General features: G+C 44.1%; 1 protein-coding gene across 1 annotated transcript in view; it reads left to right on the forward strand.

The window, feature by feature from the left end:
* Nucleotides 1–27,112, forward strand: part of PLB1 (phospholipase B1) — a 96,973-nt gene that overhangs the window by 16,706 nt on the left and 53,155 nt on the right. The window contains exons 8-22 of the mRNA XM_014597985.3: nucleotides 2,673–2,746; nucleotides 4,690–4,733; nucleotides 5,784–5,892; nucleotides 7,676–7,727; nucleotides 10,376–10,456; nucleotides 12,032–12,097; nucleotides 12,855–12,955; nucleotides 16,057–16,138; nucleotides 17,035–17,139; nucleotides 20,688–20,783; nucleotides 22,150–22,221; nucleotides 23,015–23,119; nucleotides 23,469–23,529; nucleotides 24,226–24,284; nucleotides 26,177–26,250. Of these exons, the coding sequence (XP_014453471.2) occupies nucleotides 2,673–2,746; nucleotides 4,690–4,733; nucleotides 5,784–5,892; nucleotides 7,676–7,727; nucleotides 10,376–10,456; nucleotides 12,032–12,097; nucleotides 12,855–12,955; nucleotides 16,057–16,138; nucleotides 17,035–17,139; nucleotides 20,688–20,783; nucleotides 22,150–22,221; nucleotides 23,015–23,119; nucleotides 23,469–23,529; nucleotides 24,226–24,284; nucleotides 26,177–26,250 (1,181 nt within the window). The remainder of the gene's footprint in view (nucleotides 1–2,672; nucleotides 2,747–4,689; nucleotides 4,734–5,783; nucleotides 5,893–7,675; nucleotides 7,728–10,375; nucleotides 10,457–12,031; nucleotides 12,098–12,854; nucleotides 12,956–16,056; nucleotides 16,139–17,034; nucleotides 17,140–20,687; nucleotides 20,784–22,149; nucleotides 22,222–23,014; nucleotides 23,120–23,468; nucleotides 23,530–24,225; nucleotides 24,285–26,176; nucleotides 26,251–27,112) is intronic.

The following is a 27,112-nucleotide window of genomic DNA, read 5'->3' on the forward strand; positions in this document are numbered from 1 at the left end:
CTTCTGATTTCTTTTTTTAACTTTAGTTATTAAGGAATCCGACTTATCAAATAACAGATTTAACATTTGAAGATGCATCTAATCCCCTAAAACAGGGGTGCTCAATCCCCAGGCCAGACCTGGCCTGCTGTGCCATGTCATCTGGTCTGCAGGGCTCCCCACAGGTACAAAAATATGGCAGCTGGGGAGCAGTGACACTGGACCTGTAGGGAGCCCTGGGCCCTCTGTGCTAGATCAGGTGCCCGATCCCAGAACAGAGGATTGGGCAGGGGTGGGCCTTCAGGCATGCTTTGGCCTGTGGACCAGCCCCATGCCACTCATCTGGTCTGTGGGGCCAAAAGGTTGAACACCACTGTGCTATAATATACATAAAGACAGATACTTATCTCTCATCAGCAGTGCTCTCTTAACCTAGACACTTCTGATTTCTAATGAGGGAGAGAGCAGTACAAACACTGATGTGCTCCCTTGGGTCAGTCATATTCTTGATACTGTCTTCTACCATGGTTCAACTATGACCAGGAATGATCCAACTTTAATGAGCTTAAGTTTGATCTTTGTGTTTGCATTACTTCAGTTTATATCAATGTGAGTGCAGCACCCAGAGGCTCTGTGGGATTGGACTGTGGATCAGATAGAAAACTGCCAGCATAAATTTAAAAGAATTGTAAATTCTCATTGATCGTAGCCATTCTCCCTAGATACTTGCCTTTATAGCCGTTGTAAGTAACATAAGCAAAATGCATCAGATCTTCAGCTAATGCAAACTGGTACAGTTTCACTAACGTCTATAATACTGTGGCCATTTATGCCAGCTGAATATTTGACTCACAGGCGGCAGAGCCAAACTGATGTGTATCATTAAATATTGTATATACTGCCCATCTAGAGAACTAGTTTCCCTACAGAGGTCAACTCTATGCTAGCTGTGATTTCCCCTGATCTGTGAGTAGTGTTCATAGAATCAGAGAAAATTAGGGTTGGAAGGGACCTCAGGAAGTCATCTAGTCCAACCGCTATGTTGCCCTGTTAATACTATGATTTAGCATGTCCTGTATGTCCTGAACTAGTTATTACATGAACCCTTACTGGGGGATGATGCAGCATAATGTATCATGAGATGTAACAGTGTAACATAATAGATTTTGAATACCTTTAACCAACAAAGGGCAAATTTCTCTCTAAAAATGCTCCTGTTTTTCAATCAGCCTTTCCTTAAAAGTCAGCTGGCCAAATGGGGGATACATCTTTGCATTATACAAGCAAAAAATAGGATGGCAATGATTTGCTAGAAAAGAAATCATACCTTCAGCCTTTAAATGTTTTAAGAACAAGGATTTGGAGTCTCTTGGGGAACTGTTGTCGCTTGGTCTATGAGCATCCTTTTCTAATCGTTTTTATTAGGATCAGTCAGGCTAGGGACAGAAACTACACATAAACCAATATAAGTGATTGGAAACCAGTTCAAATCTGTAGCACAATAGAAGTTCATGGTCAGGTCATGGCTGACTTGGGGCTCTGCCTCCCTTATACCCAGTCCACTCGCCAACCATTGATGTCAATACATTACGGCCTGTGGTAGCTGCTTCAGCTCTCCGGCCCCGCTCATCCATCACTGACTGGATCTCTGTCATCCAAACCCTCATTGGGCAAACTCAGGGTACAGTGAGGGTGTACCTGGCATCCTCTTTGCCACCTACCCTCACCCTAATCCCAGGGCTCCCTGTTCTGGGCTTTCCCCTCCCGGGAGAGAGCTTTTACTTCTTGACCCAATGGGTCCTTAAAAAAAAATAAACAAGGTCAAAAAGGAAAAGAAAACAAGAAAAGGGCTGCCTATGGGAGGCTCAGACAAACCCCATCAAGCTACCTCCCTTCTAAGTCTCCCTTTTTGGTAGTAGGAAGGTTGCTGAGGGAGGGTAGGGAGTCAGAGAGTAGCTCACTGTCTTCTCCTGGCCCTATATCAGTGGGGACCTAGCAGCTTGGGTGCCCCAGAGCGGTGTTCCCCATACATGGGCTCAATCTGCTCAGTGTCGGGTCCCTGCCCCCTTCCTCCCTCTTTGGCACCATCTGTGCCTTCTAAATTTCCCATGGTGGTGCCTGTGGCTGATTGACAGTGAGCTCAAAAAGAGGTGCTGTAGCACCATATGTTATACTGGTCCAGGCTCACTCCCCCTTGCTGGTGAGTGGCCCTAATCCCCGATGCTCCCTGCCCTTTCCCCTCAGGGTTAGGCAGGGCTCTCAGGGGTTTGGGCAGGTGTACGTGGTCTTTGCTGCCACACTGTTCCAGATCCCCTCCAGATTCAAGTTGACTCAGAGTCCCCCAGCATCCCAGGATGCTTTGCATCTACCCCACAAACTCCCCCTTGTAGGGTGGGCAGGCTAGCCTTGGCCTAAGCTGTTTGCTCCAGCTGAGAACGGAGGCATGTTCTGGTGCCTCCCAGCTTTGGGCCTGGGCCACTGCAAGCATGTGGCTCCATTTCCAGAATCAAAAGTGAATGTCTGTTCACTTGCTTATCAGTTCAATCTGTGCAGCTTAGACTAACCTGCAAAGACTGAATTGATTCAGCCTCTGGCTTTTTGACTGTCTGTACTTGGCTTTAGGGAGCAAGTTATGGTAGAAAGTGTTATGTGGAAGGTGCCTTTAACTTCTGTCCTCTCTCCCTTGATCTCAGGCAGGTAGTGGGGCAGCAGCCAAACCCAATGATGTTCTAGATGTTCTTACTCAGTACCGAGGTCTTTCTTGGAGGTGAGTGCCACAATTTTATTTTACCTGACTGTGCACTTTGTCCCATGGACATTGGCCCCTAGGGCTGCTGTAGAAGCACACTCAACTTTATTGTCCTGCCTCAAATTCCAGTGACTTTATGACCTAAATACAAAGGAAGAAAGCATTGCTTTCTAGAGAAGATATAATGGGAGGCTTGAGTGCACTTGAGACTTATCCCAACTTGGGGAGAAGATTTAAGCTAAACTTCAAGTTCTTATTCATTTCATTGTTAATCAAGCCAGACTTCAGGAGAGGGCAAATTAGACTTTTAGGCTTTATAGAAAGCAAGATAGAGGTGCACCTTATACTTATAGAATAACTGAAGATGCATAAACTTTTGTGACTTCACATTAACATGGCTAACTTCCTCTCTGCTCTTTAGACTTTGGGTTAAGTTTACTGTAGAATAGGTTGGAAAAGGTCCCTGTTCACATTGGGATTTTCAATACAGAGTCCCTTCAACATGATGTAAACCCAGATTAAGGAAGGCTTCAACCCCCATTCTCTAATGCCAGTCTGAACTGCTCCTTTCCGATCCTGCGGTTCTTGCATGTTTGTCGATAGGAGTTCTCCTGACAGAAGGGCTGCAGAATGAGGCTGTTTTAGTTTCTATCTTCCCATCCAGCTGTACTCTCCTGATCCTCTTCCTATCTTAGTTATATTGTACAAGGCCATCAGCAGCTACAAATCAGTACACACCTAGACTTTAAATCTGGCAATAATATTTACTGTACAGGTAAAGAGAGTCGATATAAAAGGAAGTAACGATCATTATTTTTTTCTGTAACTACAGACAACTTTGTTATTTAACTGTAACTTTATCAAGTTGATTCCACACCCACCCCATTATGCGCTATTTCTCATGCATGTGGATTGTTATTAGAAACTTCAACCATATAGAGTTTTAAAGAGGAATCATAATGCCTCAGATTAAATGAGCACTGTAAAAAAGGAGGAAAGAACCAACCCTGAGGCTTTGCTTTTTTGTTTAAAGAGGGCTTTCAAAAGGAAGGCTTTACAAAAATTTAAGAAGATTAAGCATGTCTTTAATATATTTTTCTAGTGCAAATGCTTTTTAATAATGTAATGTTCTACTTATGTTATTAGAAGCACAGTTACATGATAATTACTCTAGTACCAAAGAAAGGGTAAGTGGAAATTAATCAGCCTAGTTCCAGTCTTTGTATTGCAGAAAGAAAAACAAATATATTTGTTACACCTTAATCTTTATAATTGCATCTATTTCCTAATTAGCATAACTAGTGTATGACTACAGGGAATCCTGTAAATATAATGACCACCTTAATTACACAGGATGGGTAATGATAAAAATGTTAATAGGGACAGAATAGCAGATAAGATAGAAACTATGCTTAGTCATTAAAAAAAACCCTCTAATTTGTTACACCTCACTTCTTAATATATGCCAAAGCATAAAACCACGCAATGGAGTTAAACTACAAGGTAGAACTGGGATGTACAGCCATTACACTATGGGACAGGGGAAAGAAGGAAGGTTTTTACTGGGATTGTGTTGATTTTGATAATGTCTCTTTGAATATGATACCTGTGGCACTGGAATGCAGATGTGTAAAAAGGCATCTGGGTGCTCAGGGCAACACGGTGCACAGAGACAGTGGCAACTTCTGGCTCCTGCTACGCTGCTGGTGTGACTGTATGGCTGTTATGGCAGCAGATATTTCCCCTCACCACCACATCCAATCCTAGTTATGCTACTGAAGCAATGGGAAGTAGAAACACAGCTTGCCTTTACTTCACTAACATCCATCAGGAAGAACATTCCATAATTAATGAGCATCTGTGTAGAAACACCATTAGAGGGAGCTCTATTACTTATTCCCATACCTTATGAAGTAAATGTCAATTTGAAATACTTTTGCTTGTTTGTCTCCATTTAACAGTATTGGAGGAAATGAAAACATAAGCACAGTCACCACTCTATCAAGTAAGTGCCTTTTCTACCCCAAACTTGTCATATTTCTAGAGCAGTTTAATAATTTATAGAAGAGACGTGAAGAAAGGTTTGCAAATTGCAGAATGGCAGACTGATCATGTTGTATTCAGTATCCAGTACTGAATAGAAGGTTTTTAATAGTTTATGCTGTAATTTGCTGTGCATGACTTAACGGTGTGTTTTATAATTCCCCAGGGTTTGGGTTGATTTGCTATTCTTCTTGGTTTTTTATTCTAAGATGCATTCAAATGGATAAATGAAATGTAGGTACTTAATAGGAATTAGGTGCAATTAGGGCATCTAATTTGAAAAGAAGCCATCCATGTCAAACCCTATTTTAGCAGCCACAGAACTGTTCAGACCCCTAGATTCTTAAGTGCTTCCTGTCAGCCCCAAAACTCCCTAGATGTCTAAATACAGGCCTCTGTACATGCTCAGAAATGATCCAGATCAAATTCCTAGGTTCCACTTAGGTGATCCAGATCAGAACTGGGAGGCAACTAAACTTCACCTAATTCCCCAGTCTGCTAAGCATCCACAGAGCACAATTAATGCCTGATTGACACCAACATCAGGTCAGTGCAAAATGTAGCATGGACAGCCACTTTCACTACTGAACATGGCTACCTTCTGTACAATAGCCTAGGGATCAGAGTAGTTGCCCAGAAAGCTGGAGACCTGGATTTTAGGCTCTCAGCTTGAGGAGACTCAAACTGTATTGTCCCCTTCCCAGGAGAGTGCTCTAACCACCAGGCAATGGATAGGCTGTGTGAGAATGCTCTCTGCCTTTCATGTTGAGACAGGGCCACTCTGCAGTCAACAGTACAAGGAGTACAGCAAATAAGAAGGAGCTTGATTCTAGCCCAGTGAAGAGGGCCTCTCTGGATGAGAGATTTGGTACAAATCCACCTCAAATTTTATTGTGAATACACATGAGTTTGCCACTTGACTTTGCAAACCGACTAAAATAACGTTGTCAGGCCAGCTGCTTATTGCTCACTGCAAACCAGTTGCATTTCATGGGTGCTTCTTCTTTTTCAGATATTCTTCGTGAATTCAATCCTTCCCTTCAAGGGTACTCCACTGGCTCTGGTGGGCCGAATACACCGAATGCATTCCTCAACCAGGCTGTGATAGGAGATCGTGCAGAGTGAGTGAGGACAGATTGGAGAGCAGGGAGGGGTTGTTTCTAATGTGGAGCAGATTGTTTTAATTATGTTCCAGTTAAAGATGGACCAGACCTGGATCAGGGTGGGGGGCTACCAAGTCTGCGGGGGATTCCTGAATCTATAGGAAGGTGGGAGGGGAGGAATAAAAATAGCCCACTCAGGGTCAGTGTGGGAACAATGCAGCCCTAGGGCTGGGATGAGCAGCTAGGCTTTCCCAGCACAGGGCATGTACTGTGAAAGTGGTATGGCATTCAGGAGATGGTGTTAACTCTTTCCTAGATAGGGTTAACCCAATCTTGATCTAAATTAGTGCACTTCCTCAGGTGACCTAACTTAGATTGGGCATGCCATTTTTTGCCTGCACAAATGGGCACTTAGGGTGCAGGCAGAAGTGTAGCTCCCCACTGTGACTGAGAAGGCTTTGCAGGAAGTGTTCTGAGTTACAACGATCTCTTGGAACAAACAGAAGTTCACTGTTGGTTCCAGGGGACGGGGAATCTACCTGCTGGCTTCAGCCTACAATCAGTTGCAATGGCTCCTCCACCCTGCTAAGTGCAAAGTTTTCAGAATGGGAGGAGGGAAAGGAGCAGAGGAAACTCATTCTAGGGGTTCCCCAGCCAGCACTGGAGGGTGGGGTGAGTGAATTGGAGTCCCCCGCCTTGGGGGGGGGCAGGGCTCCAATACACTTAACCCACCCTCCAATGGGGGCTGAAAAAAACTCCCAGACTGAACTCCCTCTGCTCCCTTTCCCCCCTCCTGCTCTGAAAACAGCTTGAGGCTGGCAGGCAGCGCAGACAGAAGTTACAGTAGATGAACTGTTTTGAAATGTCTTCATCTGACCCCTCAAGCAATAAGGGGTCAGATCCATTTTTGTAGCTGTCTGCAGCTGTGCACTTGTGTTTGGTCATGGCTATAAACTGCTTTCCTTGGCCAGATCGGGTGAAAATTGTCCCTTCTGTCTGAGTCCTCTGTTTAGCAGCTTTGCTTCCTGCCATCTCTTCACAGCATCTGATGATGTAAGCCCTCTTCTTATGAAAACTTATGCTATACATCTCTGATTTAGATGGCTCATAAAGGTGCATATCTATCCTGACCTTTGCCAAAATGATGAAATCCTGGCTCTGTTGAAATCACTAAGGTTCTTGTCTAGTTGGCAGTGGGAACAAGATTTCATGCAGAAGCTGAGATAGACAAGGCCAGAAGCTGCTTAAAGTTAGTCAGTGGACCACATTCAGTCATCAATGAAATGCATGTCAGCCTTTCTTGTGCAAACATATCAGTGCTACTGTGCTTTACCAGGTTGATGCCATGCAATATCTTATATAATAACACTAATCTAGTAAGGATAGGGAGAGGTCTTTATGACAGTTATCACTGCTCTGAGAGAGATTATCCTGATAAGCTGCATCCTTTCAATTGTTTATACTGTGATACAAATAAAACAACAAGTGAAAAGAGATGATTGTTTTCTAAAGCATAATTACACGTAAAAATCTGCTGTGTTTGTGTGTGATTCATTGGCAGACCCATATTTCCCCTGAAGCCTGCACTGCATTGATTCCTCATTCTATTGTAAAGGTCCAGTTCCATCTCTAGATGTGGCCTATTTCTGGAACCATATTTTTAGGAGCTGAAAACTGAAGTTTTCCATTTTTTACCATATTCTTTTAAGGGCTTCCATAAAGTCTGCTTGTTCATCTGCTTTCCTTAATGTCCCATTTCCCATGGAGTGTTACAGATGTGCCCCTCTCTTTCAATGTTTAGGGATGTCCCTGCACAGGTTCGGAAACTAGTGGACCTGATGAAGAATGATGTGGTGAGTCTCAGCCGACAATGAATATCTTTTAAGTAAGATATGGTAGTGTTGACGTGTTGTTGTGGCTAGGATAGCCCAGGAATTATGAGAGGCAAACATTTCTGCAGGCGTTATCTCTTATTGGACCAACTGTATGGTTGGGATAGACTTAGACAAGTTTTTGAATGCAAGGCAGAAAATTATGGGTAGGGCAGTGGTGAATTAGATGGAGTACAGCATCTGCTGGTGAAGAGTCTGGTTCAGCATGCAGTCATTTGGGCTTTCTCTTACTGCTGAAAAGATAGGAGTTTTACAAAGGTGTGATAGTTATCTCACGGTTAAACCCCAGTGGAGATGAGCTTGCTGTAGTTTTTACTGCAAGGTAGCTAGACAAGTCCAGTACAATATCCCCAGCCTGTAACTGGCCTTGCCTCATTTACCTGAAAATCAAAATACAGAACCTTGTTTCCACTAGGATTTTACTGTGGCATATCTAAAATTGTTAATTTATCCTCGTGTTCAACATAATTTATCCTATGTTGAACATGCATCTTTTGTCAGCAAGCAGAGTCACTTGACCATGTTGAAGACAATAGTTGCACCCAATGACACTCATTTCCTGTTTAGTGAATTTCTGAAGCAGGGTAAGGGTGATCTATGTCATATTTTTAACCAAGTAGTCACTATTTTTGTTTGTAAATTAACCATAAATTATTATTGACTTTTTACACGTTTGTTGTTCAGAATTATCTCATTAATGGTTTGTGAAACTTATCTACTTATAGGTCACATGTCAGCTCACAAACTTTTCACCTCAGCTATTGCTTTGAAAGTTTGTCATTTGTAATTCAATAAGTGTGCCTCTGAGATCAGTAACCTAAGTCACATGATGCTATTTTGGCTTCCCAACTGTGAATCCGAGAGGCATCCAAACAGCTTTCAAGATAATTACATGACATGTCCAATGTAAACCCGCTGGTGAATACATATTTGCAAAAATATTTATCGTGCCTTCTTTCTCTGTGCACTTTCTTGTAAACAAAATTTTGTTTCACAGATGTTTCTGAAACATGATTAAAAGGGATTGCAGTTAACAATGAAATAATGTGACTGGTTTTATTCAAACTAGTGTTTGCCATCGCATCTAATCAGTATTCTCCCACCCCTGTGAATTTCCTGTTATACCTATTGACTTGGCAACATTACACAAGGCAAACAATTGCAAATACTTTTTTCTATGAATACTTAAACAGGAAGCAGCATATTTTTATCAGGCTTCAGAGGCAATTCAATTCTAGAGTTCCCTTTTCTTTTACTTAAACCTTCTTTTAAGATAACTATTTAGAACGTGGAGGGACTTTTCTGATCAAACTGTGTCAATTTTGAGACCAAACCATGTGGCAGTATCTAAAGCAGAATCTCTCATTTCCCAGTCACTAGAGATGAACTGGCAAATTTCATAACTCCCTGTTAACCAGTTGCTGCTTATCTGCCATCCTGCCTTCTTTATTGCACTAATATTGAACTGTTAGGCCATTTATAGACATGCTGTTTTCTAATCCATGTTAATTGATTCACATCACACAGTTCGAATTAAATTTAAATTTGAATTAAGGGTTAATGGATGATCATTGGTCATTAGGGAGGTTTTTCTGCACTTCTCCACTTCTGCAGTAGAGATGGCAGGGAGCGGGACACTGCCCACCACTCACAATCAGGGTCACAAAACTGTGCTCACTTGCTACACCTGGTGGTGGGTACAAGCAAGAGCAAGCCCTAGATACCTGCCATATATACGTATTAATTGATACAGTTTAAATTGCCTAATTTGGACTGCCCTAGTCTGCATTAACTTTAATCATTATTCAATGAGAATTATTTAATTCAGACTGGAGCCAATTTAAATTCAGACTACAGACGCCTAGCTGTATATAGTGATGGCTATAGTCCAAATGAAACCTAAAAAAACATAACGCCTATAAATGGCCTTAGTATTCACCTGTGGACCAGGTCTATTTGACTAAGGCATGTCTGAACCCTGTATCTTCCCTGCCAGAAAGCTGTATTTTCACTAACTAACACGCCTTACCTTTCCCAATGTAAAAATCCTAATAGAGAAAATACACCATATTTTTTTTACTATGGCATAATGAAATGAGGTTAGCAAAATATCCTATTTCCAGTTGACTTTGCCTACTTTTACCTTATGGTAAAAACTCAAGTGCCTTGTCTCCACTAGGATTCTACAGCAGGTCAGCTACAATAGCTTTTATCTTTCCCACTATTAAAAAACCGTAACAAAACATCTCTTATTGCAATGAAGACATAGCCTCAGAGCTCCTGGAACAGTCAATCTAATTTTTATTGATTTATAATGAACGAAGTCATCAATGGAGCTTCAGCAAGAGCTCTCTGAAGCGTCTGAGAGATATCACTGAAATGGTAAACCTGTAATTATAATTGTATTTATACTGTGATGGGACCTAAAGCCTTGCAGTTGTGACTGGAACATCTTATTGCTATACAGACACAGGAAAGGATGTAGCCCATGCACCAAAGAAATATTTATTTCCTGTTAGCTTATGGTTGATCCATTTCTTCTTTCATGTTTATCATTCTCTCTCTCTCTCTCTCTCTCGTTGGTTTTTTGTTTTTTTTTCTGAATGCAGAGAATAAATTTCCAGGGAGACTGGAAGCTCGTAACACTTTTTATAGGAGGAAATGACCTGTGCAAATTCTGCAATGATCCTGTAAGTCACCAGGGATCTTAGAGCTGCCTGCAGCATGAGCAGACAATGGCATTGCTGTTTGGTACTGTCTGCATTCCAGAGAGTGGGGTACTGGAGTTCAGCTGGGCATATATGGTGAACTAAACCTCAAGTGGCTGCATGAGTGTTGTTCCCCGCCCACCTCTGAGACCTGGAGGTCGTTCAACCTCAGCTTTAGATAAAGCGAAACAGTATCTTTAAGAACAAGCGTGAGCTATGAGATTGGGGCTAATTTATTTTGCGATAAAGTATGATTAACTTTCTCTTGATCTAATCAGATCTTTCTGTACATAGGCAAAATAAACTGCCAAAGGATTCTTCTGTCTCCTTCCATCCCTCAGATTGCCAGCATCCAGTATGGCGTGTCTGCTATAGCTACAAGAGCATGGGTGTGGTTCCATCCATCATGCCAATGCTGTCAAACCACCTGATAGCAAGCTTGCATTCTACACGTGTCCTGTAATGTCACATCTCCCTCATGAACTTTTCACACAGTGATAGCACCTTGTTGCCTTCCCCACATACAAATAGCCCAACATATACTTTTTATTCTAGATTTCTGATTCTCTGTAAAAAACAAAAAACAAACAAAAAACAGCAAAGAAAGAGCCATTACAAAGTCCCCATGAGAGAGCTAGAGAGTATGCAAGAGCAACTCAGTCCAACCCTCTGAACCTAGGAGAATTGGCACGAATTGAGGCAAGAATTATGGATGAACTTCAAGGCAAGAAACATTTCTAATGCTGAGGTCTATTTGACCATAGAATATTCTCATAAACGAAGGGGGGAAAGGCTAGTTATGTAAGATAATTATAGCTACAATATAAACCACTCAGATATACTGTAGGGAAAGCCCTTGCCATGTACAAAAGGATCGTATCCCAAATAAATTCCTCAGTTCCTATGAGGAGTATAAGTTGCAGCCATGTTGGTCTAAGGACATAGGCAGACAAGGTTCTTTGGGTAAACCTATCTTTTATTAGACCAATTCAAATAGTTGGAAAAATTCTTTGCAAGCTTTCGGGTACAAATACCCTTTGTGAAGCTGAGGAAGCAACTGCGGTTGGTCTGTTCTCTTCCTGATACATTTCTTTACATGGGGCGTGCTTTGTAATGCAATATTCATGGGAGGCATGTTACTAATAGTCCTCACACCTCGGTTAGAATTACAAATTTACTTTTTTATATTGGATTATCTGTGAATGTTTTTCTTCAGACTGATCTCTCTTGATGGCAATCCTGGTTAGTGATAGGACTGCTTTGCTTTTCATACTGACTGTAAACAAGAATGAAGAGTCGGGGAAGCTGGACATCTGATAATTCCAGCAGAAGGTACTCCATTAGTGGCATCCTGTGGTTGCCAAGCCCTATGGAGATTACACCCATAGAAATTGCTGAGGCAACCAGAGATCTCCAAAACAACTGATGTGGCAGATGCACTTAAATCAAGAGTTAGGAGTTCAGCTGCTGTTGTTTGAGACCCTAACAAGCAGCTACCATGCCTCCCTGACTAAACTACAATGAACACACTGAAATTCAACCTTTTTGCTTCAACAGATAACTTTTTCTCCTGAGAACTTTACCAGAAACATACAAACAGCTTTGGATATGCTTCATAAAGAGGTAAAAAGCAAAATTTTCTATTAATCTACCTGGGGAAACCCAAAATCTAGAACTTCAAAAATTAGTTCTAAAGTGGTGATGTATCATCATAATAAGCTTCCTGCTGGAATATGGGCAGAATTGCTGTGCCCCTGTGCATGCATATAATAATCTGTGAGACACGTAGAACCTATTTTAGAAAAGCATTTCATAGTGAGAGAGGTGAGGAAATGGACTACAATCAAATCATGGAAAGAGATTTTAACAATTGGGACAAATATATAGTATTTAATAGCCAGACAATTGCAATGCCTGGAAGTCATTTCTTTGCTCATTCATTAAACAGCACAACACCATCCCTATTTTTAATAATTATTAAGTAAAATAGTCTGATATCCCACTTCATGCTGAAATCAATTAGATTAATCAAAGGTTTAAAGAGCTTCTGAACACTGGGAAGAGAATCAGACTCTTGTAATCAAGAAGGAGACTCAGGATCTTTTTAGAATCATTAGCTTCAGTAGCCAAAACTGTATTTGATAGGACAAGGCAGCAGTACCACAATTTAGGATCTCTTGGGGTTGAGGTTAGCCACTCAGACAGCCTTTTGAACACTGTGGATAACAAAGCCTGTTTGGACCTGTAAACTAAGATGTTTGTTATAGTAGCAATAGGATGATGTGGCTAATTCCAGGTCTGCTTGGCTGCCCTGGAAAGAGCAGAGGTAGCACTCTTGGTCTCAGTAAGCTTGCTTTGGATTTGTCTATTCTCTTGGCAGGTACCTCGGACATTTGTGAATCTGGTGACAGTGCTTCGCATAATAACCCTACGCGAGCTGTATCAGGAGGCGAGCATTAATTGTCCAAGGGCGCTCATGAGGTTTGAAAATGGTTATTATAGCGCTCACCATGGTCGAGGAAAAGGAGCAAAGTTGTCTTCTTTAAGGGATAGGGCTTCAATAGTTCAGAGAGTTAAACACTACTCTCTCACTCTCTCTGTGTATGAATGCATCCCTTTGCAGAATACATTCTAACTTCACTTCTGGATTTAGAAACATCTGTCTGTCTTTCCCCTTCCTGCTCTCTTTTTCTGCTGAATCATTGTAATGATTCCTCAGTAAAGTGGATCTCCAACTGTGAAACAGATTAACACACAGCAGATAGAGCTCAGCATTGCCTCATTTGATAAAGGCACCACAGAGTTTCAACAGTATTAAGGTACTGATTTTTTTTTTTTTTGGGGGGGGGGGGGGGGGACTAATCAAATTAATCCAGTTATATTTACATCTTAGAACATTCCTATTCATAGCTTTAAAGTCTCTTGATTTTCCCCATATATTCCCTAATAGGTATCATCTGTCTCGCCAGCTGGTGGTTAGTAGCTGGGTTGTTAATTAGTCTTTCAATTAGTTTGGCAGGATGTTTAGTCACCTCCCTGTTGCTTTTTAGCTGCATGTGTTTCATCATGGCACCACGTGTGACTCCTGGACAATACACAGGTCCACGCTGTGTTCATCTTGAACCTCATGCAGAGTCAGTGCAGTCTGAAATGTCAGTAGGCTACCCATGCTGTCTGGGACAGAGGATGCAGTATAAGCAACTCTGGTCTGACTGACACTGTGGCAGCTTTCTTTTTCCCAACAGCAGGTAGGAAAGGTGAGAGTGAAGGACTGAGTAATATCTTCCTCCCTTCCATCTGTAGGAGGAAGAAGTGAGAGATCTCTCCATTTTCCCATACGCAGAGCAACCTTTGTAATCATTTTTATTAGCACACAAGCCAGGAGCTGGGGAAATCCTGTAGTAGGCAGCACAGACTGTGATGATTAGCTTGGACTTGGGGACATAGGGGAGAACCACAAAGTCTCTTCTGGGCTCAGCAGCCTCAATAAAAATCCATGTTGCATTCCTCACAGCTAGATCCTGTATCTCTTCTGTTGTGAGGGACACTGGAGACTGCATGGCAGTCTGACAGTAGCCATGGGTGGGAGAGGGGATGCATGGAAGACCTGGAGGGCCCTATTGTTGAATGCACAGAGGGAGCAAGTACAAGGCAGACCTTTTGCTGTGATTTAGTTGCTCTCTGTTACTTATCAGTAGGAAAGCAGTTCTTCCTCTCCCAAAGGCAGGGCACTCCAGGCTTAGAATATCTTCTGTATTTTGCTGCAGTTTCCCTTTAATACAGGTCACTTGTTGTACAGCTGCAAACTTATCCCAAGATTTTAATCACCAAACAGGGGCAGGATGAAAGCCTGTGAGATTAGAAATGAATTTCTCTGCTCCTTTTAGAAACATGATTATCTCACGCTATCTGTAACCTTTGCCATCCTTTTCAAATGCTCTGCTGTAGTCATTTTATATATACACGCACACGTGTATGTGCCAGAGACAGAGAAACTGTAGCGTTTATGTCAACAAGGGGATGAATTGCTCTAGCAATTTGAACAAGCACTGCATGGAAGGATAATGAACAGCATGTTACTGACACACAGTTCAAAATACAGCATAGCTCTGTACACAAATGGCATGCAGAGGTAAATTTCTCTGACATAGCTGCTCAGTAGGCCTGTGCAAAGCGGCTAGTATTTGCTTCAGATTCGGCCAATTCGGGGGACAGTGATTTGATTAGGTGATTTGAATCACTGTCCTGAATCAATTTGGCCAAATCTAATTAGGAGCTGAATCTCCAAATCAGCCAGGTCCATCCTCCTCAGCCCTGCAATGGCTGCCCCACCTGCCCCAGCTCTTTGCACTTGGGAAAAAAAAAGAAAAGCCCTGGCTCACCGGGTGCTGCTGGGTGGGGGGCGATCCCAGCTGCCCTCCACTATCCCACACTGCATGGGAGGCTCTGCACGAGCCCCTCTCCCCTTCTTCCCCCTCCCCCCCATCCCAGCCTGCCCTGTGGCTGCCCTGCCCACCACAGCTCCAGCTGCCCCAGGCTGCATGGGGGGCTCTGCACGAGCCCCTCTTCCCTCCTTCCCCCCCTGCCCCCCAGCCTCCCCATAGCTGCCCTGCCCACCGTGGCTCCAGCCCTTTAAGAAAAAAAAAACTGAGAAAAGCCCTGAGACTCACCATTCCTGCAGCAACCTTGGAGCTTCAGGGGCAGAGCCCCCCACATGGCACAGGGCAGTAGGGGGCAGCGGGTATCCCCCCTGCAGGGCAGGAATGGTGAGTCCAAGGGGTTTTCTCGGGGGTTTTTTGTTTTTCTTAAAGGACCGGAGCTGTGGTGGGGGGTGCTAGGTTGGGGCGGGGAGGGTTGGGGGGGCGGGAGGCTCTGCACAAGCCCCCATGCAGCATGGGGCAGTGTGGGGCAGCAGGAATCGCCCCCTGCCCGGCAGCATCTGCTGAGTCAGGGCTTTTTCTTTCAAACAGCTGGGAGCTGGGGCAGGCGGAGCAGCCATTGCCGGGCTGGGGGGGATGGGCCTGGCTGATTCAGAGATTTGGAAGCAGCTGAATCTCTGAGTCAAATTTGGCTGAATTGATTCGGGACAGTGATTCAAATCACCGAATCGAATCTAAGTCCCCTGAATCGTCTGAATTTGAATCCAAAGCGAATATTATCTGCTTCGCACCGGACTAAACGAGAAGGTTTTCACCCCAACTGAGATGAGGGAAACTGGTGCCAGCCTGTGGAAATTGTGTTTAATTACACCTGCACTTTCCCACTAAAGTGAATTATGCTGCATGATGTGCCCAAGAATGCTGACTGCAGTGGTTTATCTTCTACGGTAACCATTTCCTCACCTTACATTAACAACTTTGCCCATAATAACTGTGATTAACTTTCAGTGTAGCCATATTCGTTGTGCAAAATACAGAAAAGGGAGATCTGCGTTATTATAGATGAGCCTTTTGGTAAAACCTACCTTTTGAGAAGCCTAAAGCTCTGTGGGCTTTTCAATCAGTTTTTGTATGTCTGGGTGTGAAAGAAAAAGGTCCAGCAGAAATTCAGCAGAAAGATATAGGATTTTTTTCATCCCACAGGAGTCTGTGTCCTTGTCTATTGAAGTATGATGCCAATTCCACTGAAACTGAGATGCTAAAGTCCTTTAATAGAAGATATCAGGTAAGGCAAAGGGAAATATTAAGAGAGTTAGTGTGAATTGCTTAATAATCCTTCTGTGCTTTTCTCCTAGCAGTAGTCTCATTTAGCTCTGCAGGGAATAATAAGCAGATGGTTCTCACAATGATACTGCTCAAAGTGACTGACCAAGGCATTAGTTAATGTCTAATGTCTAGTAAAGATGGTGGAACAATCCTGTTGTCACATACTATAGGATACGTTGGTTTATTGAAGTCACCCTGAATTGGTCTGGCAGGGGCACAAGTGAGGACAAGGAAAGGGATGTAGGGAAATACATTTCTGGAGGGCGCTAAAAATGCAATTCAGAAAGTCACTGAGCCAAAGGAGGAAAATAAAATTTGAGCGTACCATGGAAACTGGCATTATTTCACAGAACCAGTGGAAGCCACAACCCTGGTTACCTCTCTCACTAAGAATCAGATTAAATCAGGGAGCCCTGGTAATTCAATAATGAACCCCCATGATGGGAAGGCAGCGTAATTTACAGCATTTCAGTAGGTCCAGGAGAATCTCTGCTACCTCTTGCTGTGTGAACTTTAACTAATGAAAGTGAGGCCCTACATAGCTGAATGGATTGATTGATTTTTTTTTTTTTTTTTTTTTTTTTTTTTTTTGCCCAAGAGGTCATCTGCAGGCCACACAGTATTTTTTTTTTTTCTGCTAAGGAATATGAAATAATTGCTCTCTAACCTGTGTTTTTGCAAAGCAGTTCTTCATGAAGCCCATGTACTTTTTGCTTTGCATAGCACAAGATGGGTAACATACTTAGTTTAGGCTTTCATTTAGAATAAAGAGACTAGAGGAGATGGAGGCTGGCATGTGGCTTAATATACAGAATGGAAGAAAAGGACCAGTCATTACTTTTCTTGCTTCTTCAGGAGGGAACCCACCAACTAGTTGAAAGTGGAAGGTATGACACAAAGGAAGACTTCACAGTGGTTGTGCAGCCATTTCTGGAAAAAGTGTCAATGCCCAAGACCAAGGTAAGAATAACAAACCAAACTCAGACCTGGTGAACCTTTGCTGAATCACTAGAATTGCATCTTGCTTATATTTCATAGATTTCATAGACATTAGGGCTGGAAGGGACCTCAGAAGATCATCGAGTCCAGCCCCCTGCCCAAAGGGCAGGAAATCAGCCGGGTTCATAGGATCCCAGCAAGATAAGCATCCACTTTGCTCTTGAAGGTGTTTGATGTGGGCGCTTGAACCACCTCTGGTGGCAGGCTGTTCCAGACCTTGGGGGCTCGGACAGTAAAGAAATTCTTCCTTATGTCCAGCCTGAAACGGTCTTGTAGTAGTTTATGACCATTCGACCTAGTCATCCCTTGGGGCGCTCTGGTGAACAAACGTTCCCCCAGATACTGGTGGTCACCCCTGATAAACTTATAGGTGGCCATCAGATCACCCCTGAGCCTGCACTTTTCCAGGCTAAAGAGCCCCGGGGCTCTCAGCCTGTCATCGTAGGGTCTGCTTCCCTGACCTCTGATCATGCGCGTGGCTCTTCTCTGGACTCTCTCAAGCTTCTCCACATCCTTTTTGAATTGTGGAGCCCAAAAATGGACGCAGTACTCCAGCTGCGGCCTCACTAAGGCCGAGTACAGGGGGAGAACGATGTCCCGGGATTTGCTTGAGAAGCATTTATGGATGCAAGCCAGCGTTTTGGTCGCTTTACTAGCCGCAGCATCGCACTGCAGGCTCATGTTCATCTTGTGATCAATGATGACCCCCAAGTCTCTTTCTTGCATAGTGTTGGCCAGCATAGCACTGCCGAGCCTATAAGGATGCTGCGGGTTTTTCTTCCCAAGGTGGAGAACCTTGCATTTATCAGCGTTGAACACCATCAGATTCTCGTCCGCCCACTTGCTGAGCCTGTCCAGGTCAGCCTGGATCATCCGCCTGTCTTCTGGTGTGGATGCTTTTCCCCAAAGTTTGGTGTCATCAGTGAACTTGGCCAGTCCGCTTCTGACTCCAGTGTCCACATCATTAATGAAGATGTTGAACAGTATGGGTCCAAGGACAGAGCCTTGGGGGACCCCACTGGTCACAGGACACCACGATGAGTGACTTCCATCAATTACTACCCTCTGGGTCTGACCCCGGAGCCAGTTTTCCAGCCAGTGGATCGTGGAGGACCCAAGGTGACAAATGGCCAGTTTCTCTAAGAGGTGATTATGGGAAACCAGGTCAAAGGCTTTTTTGAAGTCAAGATATATGACATCAATCTCTTCTCCCTTGGCCAGGTGATAGGTCACCTGGTCGTAGAAGGAAATGAGATTGGTCAAGCAAGACCTACCTGCAACAAACCCGTGCTGGCTATCCCTTAAGATGTTGGCGTCGGCCAGTCCATTAAGGATGGCCTCTTTGATAAACTTTTCTAAGATCTTCCCCGGGATAGAAGTCAGGCTAATGGGCCTATAGTTAGCCGGATCCACTTTCCTCCCTTTCTTGAAGATAGGCACCACGTTGGCCTTCTTCCAGTCTTTGGGCACTACACCAGAGCGCCAAGAGTTTTCAAAGATCCGCGCTAGAGGCTGGGCTATCATGCTCGCCAGCTCCTTGAGTACCCTGGGTTGAAGATTGTCAGGGCCAGCTGACTTGAAGGTATCCAGCTTCTCAAGATGTTCCTTCACGAAGTCAGCATCAATGGAGGGCAGGGGATCACCCTCATCCGGACTTCCCGGCCCTGTAGCGGGCACGGGCGTCCCATGGGGCTGATGAAAGACCGACGCAAAGTACCTATTTAATAGGTTGGCTTTTTCCTGGGCGTCAGTTGTCAGTTGCCCCATCTGGTTCAGCAGGGGTCCAACGTTGCCCCTGCTTTTCCTCCGGCTCCCCACATATCTGAAAAAGGACTTTTTATTGTCCTTGATGCTCAAAGCTAGTTGGAGTTCAGTTGCAGCCTTGGCTTTCCTGGTCTGCTCCCTACAGGACCGGACCAGTGCAGAATAATCCTCCTTGGAGGTGACTCCCATCCTCCATCCTTTGTAGGCCTTTCTTTTTAGCCTCAGGAGGTCTGCTAGGTCCCTGGAGAGCCAGGGGGGCTGCTGTGCCCTCTTGCTGCCTTTCCTCCGAGATGGAATAGACTTAGTTTGTGCATTGAGGATCGCTCCCTTGAGGAGCAACCACTCTTCTTGAACTCCCCTCTCCCCATGGTCATGGTCCCTTAGGGCCTCACTGACAAGCCTCCTGAGCTTGTCAAAGTCGGCTTTCCTGAAGTCAAGGACTTCCGTGTTGCTGACTGACTTGCCAGCTTTTCGGCGGATGGTGAAGGTGATCAGCTTGTGGTCGCTGTCACCCAGCTTCCCATCGATCACTAGGTCGCCGACTAGGCCATCCCCAGTAGCCAGCACCAGGTCGAGCAGCGCTTTGCCTCTCGTTGGCCCATAGACTTCTTGAGTCAGGTAGAGGTCATCCACGCACGAGAGGTAGCTCTGCGACTGCTCAGATTTTGCTGAGCGATCCTCCCACGAGATGTCCGGGTAATTGAAGTCACCCATGACAACCATGGTCCTGGAGCATGCGGCCTCAGCCAGTTCCCGGGCAAACTCCTGGTCAAGCTCAGGACTTTAGGTGGGAGGTCTGTAGTAGACTCCCACCATTGTGTCCCCTGTGCCGTGTTCCCCACAGATTGTAACCCAGAGGGTCTCCAGCCGTCCACCCTGGTCACCAATATTGGCTTGCAGGGATGTGTAGCTTTCCTTAACATAGAGAGCTACACCCCCGCCCCTTTTCTCTACATGATCCCTCCTGTACAGGGTATAGCCATCTATCCCCGTGGTCCAGTCATGGGTGGAGTCTCACCAGGTCTCCGTTATCCCTATGACATCGTAATTGTTTGCACTGAGCAGGAGGATGAGTTCCTCCTGCTTATTCCCCAAGCTCCTGGCATTTGTGTACAGGCAGGCAAGTGCCCCCTGGGGGGCTCCTTCCTTGCCCACAGATTTTGCCAGGGCTGGGGCAGGGGTGGGCTCCTGCTGAAGCAGCAGCTCTGGTTACCTGTCCTGGGAAATCAGATAGAGTCAAAGAGCCCTGGTAATTCAAGAGCAAACCCCAATGACAGGAGGTCAGTGTAACAGAAAGGATTCCAGTGCTTTAGGGAGAGTCTCTGGTGTCTCTTGCACTGGGAACTTTGGCCATCAGGACTCCGCTATGTTAATTTGTCCAACATTTAAGCTTCAATTGATCCTAGATCTAGAGTGACCAGAAATGCTTTTGAAGCGGGGAGAGATCATGGGTAATATTACTGAGGGCCTACCTAACCCTGGTCAGTGACTCAGCAAATGGGATAAATCATAAGGCTGTAAATCATATTTCTAAAAACTCCACACACCTTTTCATTCCCTAGGTAAGCAGCTTGATCTGATCTATGTTTGTAACAGTGTTGGTTTTGGAGGCCTTCCTGGCTGCTTTTAAATTCTAGGGTAACTGGGAGTTTTATTTGGGAGAGGAATGTGATAATGCGTTGTTGTGCCAATGTTTTTGGTCCTATTCTTACCCCTCTTGTGACAGCAGGTGTCTCTTTCCTTAGGAAGGATTGCCTGATGCCTCATTTTTTGCCCCAGACTGTTTCCACTTCCACCAAAAGGCTCATTCTCAGGCTGCCCGTGCCCTGTGGAACAACATGGTAAGACCATGGAAAGCACATCAGTCCCTATCCTGTCCTTTAGCAGCAAAGCACAATGAGCCACCACGAAGACAGTTCTAGCTCTGCTGAAAATGGAACTGGGTTCTAAAGGGGAAACAATGTTTATTTAAAGTAAATCTACCTGAACACAAACCAACTCTATTAAAAGATTGTATCCCAGGATCTGTTAAGGCTGAGTATATTCAGAAGATAATCAAAGTGCCAGGTTTTGCATTATTCTCACCACTCGCCTTACACATATCATAGAAATTCATCACTTTATATGTAAACTGTAATTTAAAGCAGTGATTCTCAACCAGGATGCTGCAGGTACCTTGAGATCTTTTCAAGGGTGCCTCATGGTGCTATGCAATGTTATCACTGTTAGGTTTTCAAACAGGATTCATAAGATAAACCCAGAGATTTCAAGTAGGAATACATATACAGGCAGTCCTTGACTTACAACATGTCAAGTTACAACATTTCGCACTTACATTTATAAATTGACACTCTGTTTCAACTTTCTGACGTCAGTTTCGACTTTACAACACTTGATCTGATGTGATGCCATGCCAGCGAAGAAGTTCGCTGTGTCACTCATCTCCTTGGAGAACATCTGTCCAAACTTCCTTGGACGTTTTCTTTAAGAAAGCAGACAAGACTCCAGAAAAACCTACAGCCAAGACTCCTGAGAAGACTCCAGCCAAGATCCCTTCAAAAAGTCCAACCAAGAGCACTTAAAAAGTCCAGTAAAGTGACCTCAAAGAAGTCCTTCCAAATCAATATGATTGCTATTTACAATATAAACACATTTATGTAGCTATATTACTCATCTATAATTGATCAAGTACAAAATCCTGGGGTATTTTTCATGAAAACAGGGTATCCGGCCTTGGTTCAGAAACCAATCCCCCATTTATAACATTGTTTCTTATGAGAAAATTGGTTCTGAGTTACAATGTTTCAGCTTAAGATGTGGTTTTCAGGAACCAATTGTGTCGTAAGTCCGAGGACTGCCTATAATGTTAAATACATTCTGACCTGTTGTGGGTTTTCTGAGTTCTTTGCAGCAGAAAAATGGCTCTAATATTTTTCCATAGTCAAAACATGAGTGAAAACTAAGCGCTAGCATTTTCTGAGCGGTGCCTGGAATCTAAGTGTTGAGAAACACTGCTTTAAAGGCAAGATTCTTTAGATGGATGTTTCTGTGGGTAAAAAGGGTGATTAATATACATGCAATGCACAGCAACGTTCCTGGAGTTCTTATGGGGATAGTTCATGAAAGCTGATAATAAACAGCTCCTTGTGCTTTTCCATATCAGCACTCATCATTTCCTTTGTCCCCTTCTTCCTTTCTGGTGTGCAGCTAGAATCCCATGGAGAGAAGACGGATGCACAGGCTCTTGAAGAAGTGATAACCCTCAAATGTCCAAGCCAGGTATATGTGCAACATTACATTACTGTGGTTTGTGTAACAGAGCATTGTTGTGGTTTGCATCCCCACAAGGTGGTCTGGTACAGTGAATGATAAAGTGGTATTTCTGCTACCTCCAGATACTTACCAGATACTCCATGTCCTTTCCCCTTCCCTACCTTTTTGTTTATAGTTAGCACCAACAGGGATGTGCATAATTCCCAGTGATATTCTGGCTGGCCTCTTCTCAGGACTGCAAGAAGGAGGAAACCTCCTTGCTTATTTGCCTTGTATCCCTACACACAAGGCCTGGTTCTAGTACAGCTGGGAATTGGGCCTGCATAGCCAGACCAGCTTAGTTTCAGTCTCCAAACTGAGTGAAATATGAAACACAAACAGCATCAATGGAGAGTGAAAAATGAAAGGCCAGTGCTTAGGTTGGTAAGAGTCAGTATAACTCTGCTGAATTCAGTAGAGCTTCTTTGATGATTGCTAGCTGAGGATAGTCACCAGCTGTTCAATGCCTTTGGCCCAAATAATCAGAGATGCTATTAGTCAAACAGGTAAAGACACTGAAAGTGTCCTCTAGCTGTTTACTTTATGAAGATGGTACTAGAGCATTGCTTGGATATTTTAGATGTTTGGATTTTAGATTTGCATGCTGCAAAGCTTGTTGGAGAGCAGCAGGGCCCCTTGAAGTTCTTGAGAATAAGTGATTGCTTTCAATTTTTATGTGACTGGATTGAGGCCTAGTGAATGGAAAGCTCCAAACATTCTTCTGCAGCTTTGCATTGACTCAGATTTCCATATTGCATAGGCTCAGCCATTTCTGAAGACCTACAAGAACAGTAATATTACATACTCCAATGAAACGACACCACCACTGCCTTCAGCTGCTCCCCCAGGGCAGAGACCAGATGAGGTACAGTTTGCACAATATATGAAATTGGTCACTGGAGGAGCCTCCTAAGTTGGCAACCAGTTTAGGAGGCTGTGAGCTGTACATTGCAAAAAAATCTCTCAAACTTTCCACAATGCTTGCATAATAAACTGCAGTTGCATATATTTTGCAATGCTGCTGTCAAGACCAAGAATCATTTTTATGTGTGTGACAAATTGATTTTCATGGCCAAGGTCTGTCTGATGTATTACAGGCTAACAGGGATATGTTTTACTCTGCTTGCCTCCTCCTGGAGGACAGCTAATTGACTTTTCTACATGTCTGTGGCTAAGATTATTCAGGTTCTTTCACCTTTCCTCTATTCCTTTAGAATCATGGAAGCCAGCTGCTATGTGAGGGCCAGGCTCCTTCCATCTCGTATCCCACTTCAGGTAGGCTGACCTGTTTGGTCTCAGAGACTTTTTCTTTCAACTGCACTTTAAGGGAAGTTTTATTTTTTTGTATTTAAGTAATTCCTGAAATGTGAAAAGGTTTACATCCAGCAAAGTTATCACTTTCTATTAAGGAAGTGATGCCAAAACCATGCTTGTAGGTAATCTTCCAAGAGAGCCTAAATTCCTGCAATATCTAAAATTTCCAGGATGTGGAAACCCTTAAATGGTATCATCTGTGCCTGAGGACAATGGGTTGGGAGCCTGGCCTTCTCTGGGTTCTACTCGAATACCTAGTAGTGTTTACTTGTCAATGAACACATGCTCTTTTTTGCAATCCTGTTCTTGCAGCATTTAGTACCATCATTCCTGCTCTGTAATAATATATTGTTCATTTTGGTCTTTCTAAGGTTAGAGATGTGCTGTTTGTTTTGGGCAACATGGGGGATATTTGCTTTTGCTTCGTGTGTTTTTTGCTAACTGTCTTAAGCAGTAAGAACTTTTGACTAACACACATGTATTTTTGAACCTATGCTACTGCTAACCTATAGTAAGATGAGCTGGAGAGAGTTTTTTGTTTCATTGCTTAAGCACTGTAACATGGGTGCTGCTCAGTGCAGAAATGCACATCTCATAACCCTGTGAAGGCCTAGTTCTTCCTCCTCTGCAGGCTTAACTGCATCTCTTGTCTTACAGTGCATGCCTTGAAACCAGCTGATGTGCGAGTGATAGCAGCCCTTGGGGATTCTTTGACTGTAAGCAGCTTTGTGCTTTTACTGTTGATTTCTTTGGTGGACCAGTATCACATTTGATTGCTCAGGTGGAGCTGAGTTCTTGTGCCTGACAGTGAAAGTGTCATTCATGGGAAGGGAACAGAGGTCTAACAGCTTAGAACAGGAGACAAGGTCTCTGGTCTCCTGGATTCTAGTTCCCAAAGTTGCCTTGGATTTTGGCAAATCACTCAAGCACGTGCTTAAATGGTTTGCTGAACTAGGGGAGTAAGTACCACTGACCTCGGTGAAACTTAAGTGCATGTCTGAAGTGAGCCACATGCTTAAGGCTTGTGCAGAATCTGACTTCTGTGCTTCAGTTCTTCCATGGTTAAAATATGGCTGATAATTGGAGGAAAAGAGAAATGGGTAGTGGACAGGTAGGTTGTGGATTGGGCTAGTTATGTGAAATGTTGTTTGCCATTTTTAAGATATTAATGTGCAAAGAAAGAAAACCCTCTGGCTTTACCCTTTTCAGAAAATACTCAAACTCTTTACTATGCTTGGTGAAGTCCTAACAAGTTCCTTTATCAAGATATAGTCCTCACTGAGGATGGTGTCCTTCCCTTTGAAATGTTAAAAGGAGTTTGATTCCTAAATAATAAAACCATAAGAACATATTGTATGTACATAATGCACAACTTCCTGGTAGGTCTGGTGTAGATTTCTGTATAGAGGCACCCATTGCAACAAATAGATTTGCAATGAATATTTGATTAAAAATATACTGTACTGATTAAAATCAGCTATTCAGCATACAATTATAATAGTTGCCATATGATAGTATCTGTGATACTGCTGTTGTTTCCTGTTATGAATACAGTGTTATATTAGTATCTCAGATACCACTGCTTAAGGAACTGTGGATATATTCTGTCGTCTTAGAAATACCAGCTGTGTGTACATATCTGAGGGCAAAACTGGGCCCAGTGCATAGTTAGCGGAATGCTCTGTTGACCTTGTATTTGACAGTACTCACATACAGGCAACTATGCAGTGCTGGGGTTTTATTGGCTTGAGCTGGAGGTCTGTATTACTTCAGAAGCCCCAAATGAACTGTACAGTTTGTCCAGGGTTGTTTCAATAAAACCTCTATGCAGTCTGCCAAACAATTGTATATTTTGTCTACCACATCCAGAATTAATTTCTTAGAGCAGGGATGTGGAACTCACCTTATGCCCTGGGCTGGATCCAGGCTGCAGGGCTCCTTGTGAGCTGGATCCATCTTGGGGCATGAGGAAGCTGTGGTGGTGGTGGTGGCAACAGCTTCTCTCTGACATGGAGCATGCAGCAGCAGCTCCAGCTCCAACCTGGGACACATGGCAGTGACTCTAGGCCCCACTGTGTGCCCCATGCTGGACCTGGAGCTGCCCCGCTGCGTGTTGTGTGCCGTGGTGGCAGCTCCAGCATAGGAAATGCAGCAGGGGCTAGTGGCTGGGGAGGCAAGGCCACAGGAGTGCAGATGGGTGAAGTGGCTGGAGGGCAACTGGGGCTTTATCAACCCTCACTTGCCCTCCTGCTGCTGATCACCATGTCCACTGAGCCCCAAGGTCTCCAGACTCTGTGGCAGGCCCCTCAACCCAGTGTAGTTTGGTGGGCTGGATGGATTGGTCCATGGGCCAAATCCAGCCCTCAGTTGAGGTGTTTGACACCCCTATCTTTGAGTTTAAAAAATGGCTTGAGTTTTGAAGCTCTTGCTCATAACCCTCTTCCTGAAAAGCTGTGCGCCAAAGAATCACAAGCTTAAACGGGACAGACTGTTGAGGAAAGACTGCCTAGAAAATAAACAACATCACCACATTATATATGAATGACCAAATTGTTAATGGTTCAGTGTTACACCTCCCATTTGTGTGTGTGTGGGTTTTTTTGGCAAGGCTGGTAATGGAATTGCCTCTGGACCAAACAACCTCTCCGATGTGGATACAGAATATCGGGGGCTGTCCTGGAGGTAAGTCACAAGTAAAGATGGTGAGAAAATGTGTTCCATTTCTCATGGGAAGACTTTGGTTTTCTTCTCAACTTTCTTTTTTGGTGGTGGTTGGGGAGAGAGGGGGAGTTGATTTCAATCTTCAGTCTGTGACATTCCATTTTGGGTTTGGTAGTTTTTGTGACAGCTTCTGGTTTTGTAACAGTTTTCATGGAAAATATTATCAGCCATGCATTTTTAACCAGCTCTCCCCTCCTTGAAGAAGTTACTTGATACTAGCCAGCTTCCCAGCATCTTTATTTTTCTGCAGTTCTACAGCTAATTATTTCAACCCATGCTCTCAGCTACAAGACCTCCTCATGAGCCCTTGTGACAGATGTCTCCAGTGGTGGCACATAGGGGGTGCACAGGGGTGCACGTGCACCCCCTGACTGGCCACACTCGCCACTTAGGCGACAGGCAGAGGGGGCAGGCGGGACACTGGTGCCCCCCTGCAAGTGCCAGCTGGGGAGTGGAGTACCAAGGTGCTCCCAGAAGTGGCCTCAGCCACTTCCAGAAGCAGCTGCAGCCACAGCGATCAGCCATCCCATCTTGTGATTGGCCATAGGGAATTTTCTGCCCCCCCCGGTCGATGGAATCGGCTGTGGGGGACCCCTCCCTCCCCCAATGAAATGGGCTGAGGGGGGACCTGACTAAGGTGGCACCAGTTGCCCATGGATGCCTCTGTTGCCAAAACTTCAGTCAAGCTCCTAAATGAGTCCTTTCATTCCTGACCCTTCTACTTGATTGTAAATACGCATAGCTTCCAAGCATCATCCATCCTTCCTACTTTCCAGGCAAAGAGAAAAGAATCTGAGTGGTTTGTCACCAATTGTCTTACTAA

The sequence above is a fragment of the Alligator mississippiensis genome, chromosome 1 (assembly GCF_030867095.1).
Source record: "Alligator mississippiensis isolate rAllMis1 chromosome 1, rAllMis1, whole genome shotgun sequence".
NCBI lineage: Eukaryota > Metazoa > Chordata > Crocodylia > Alligatoridae > Alligator > Alligator mississippiensis.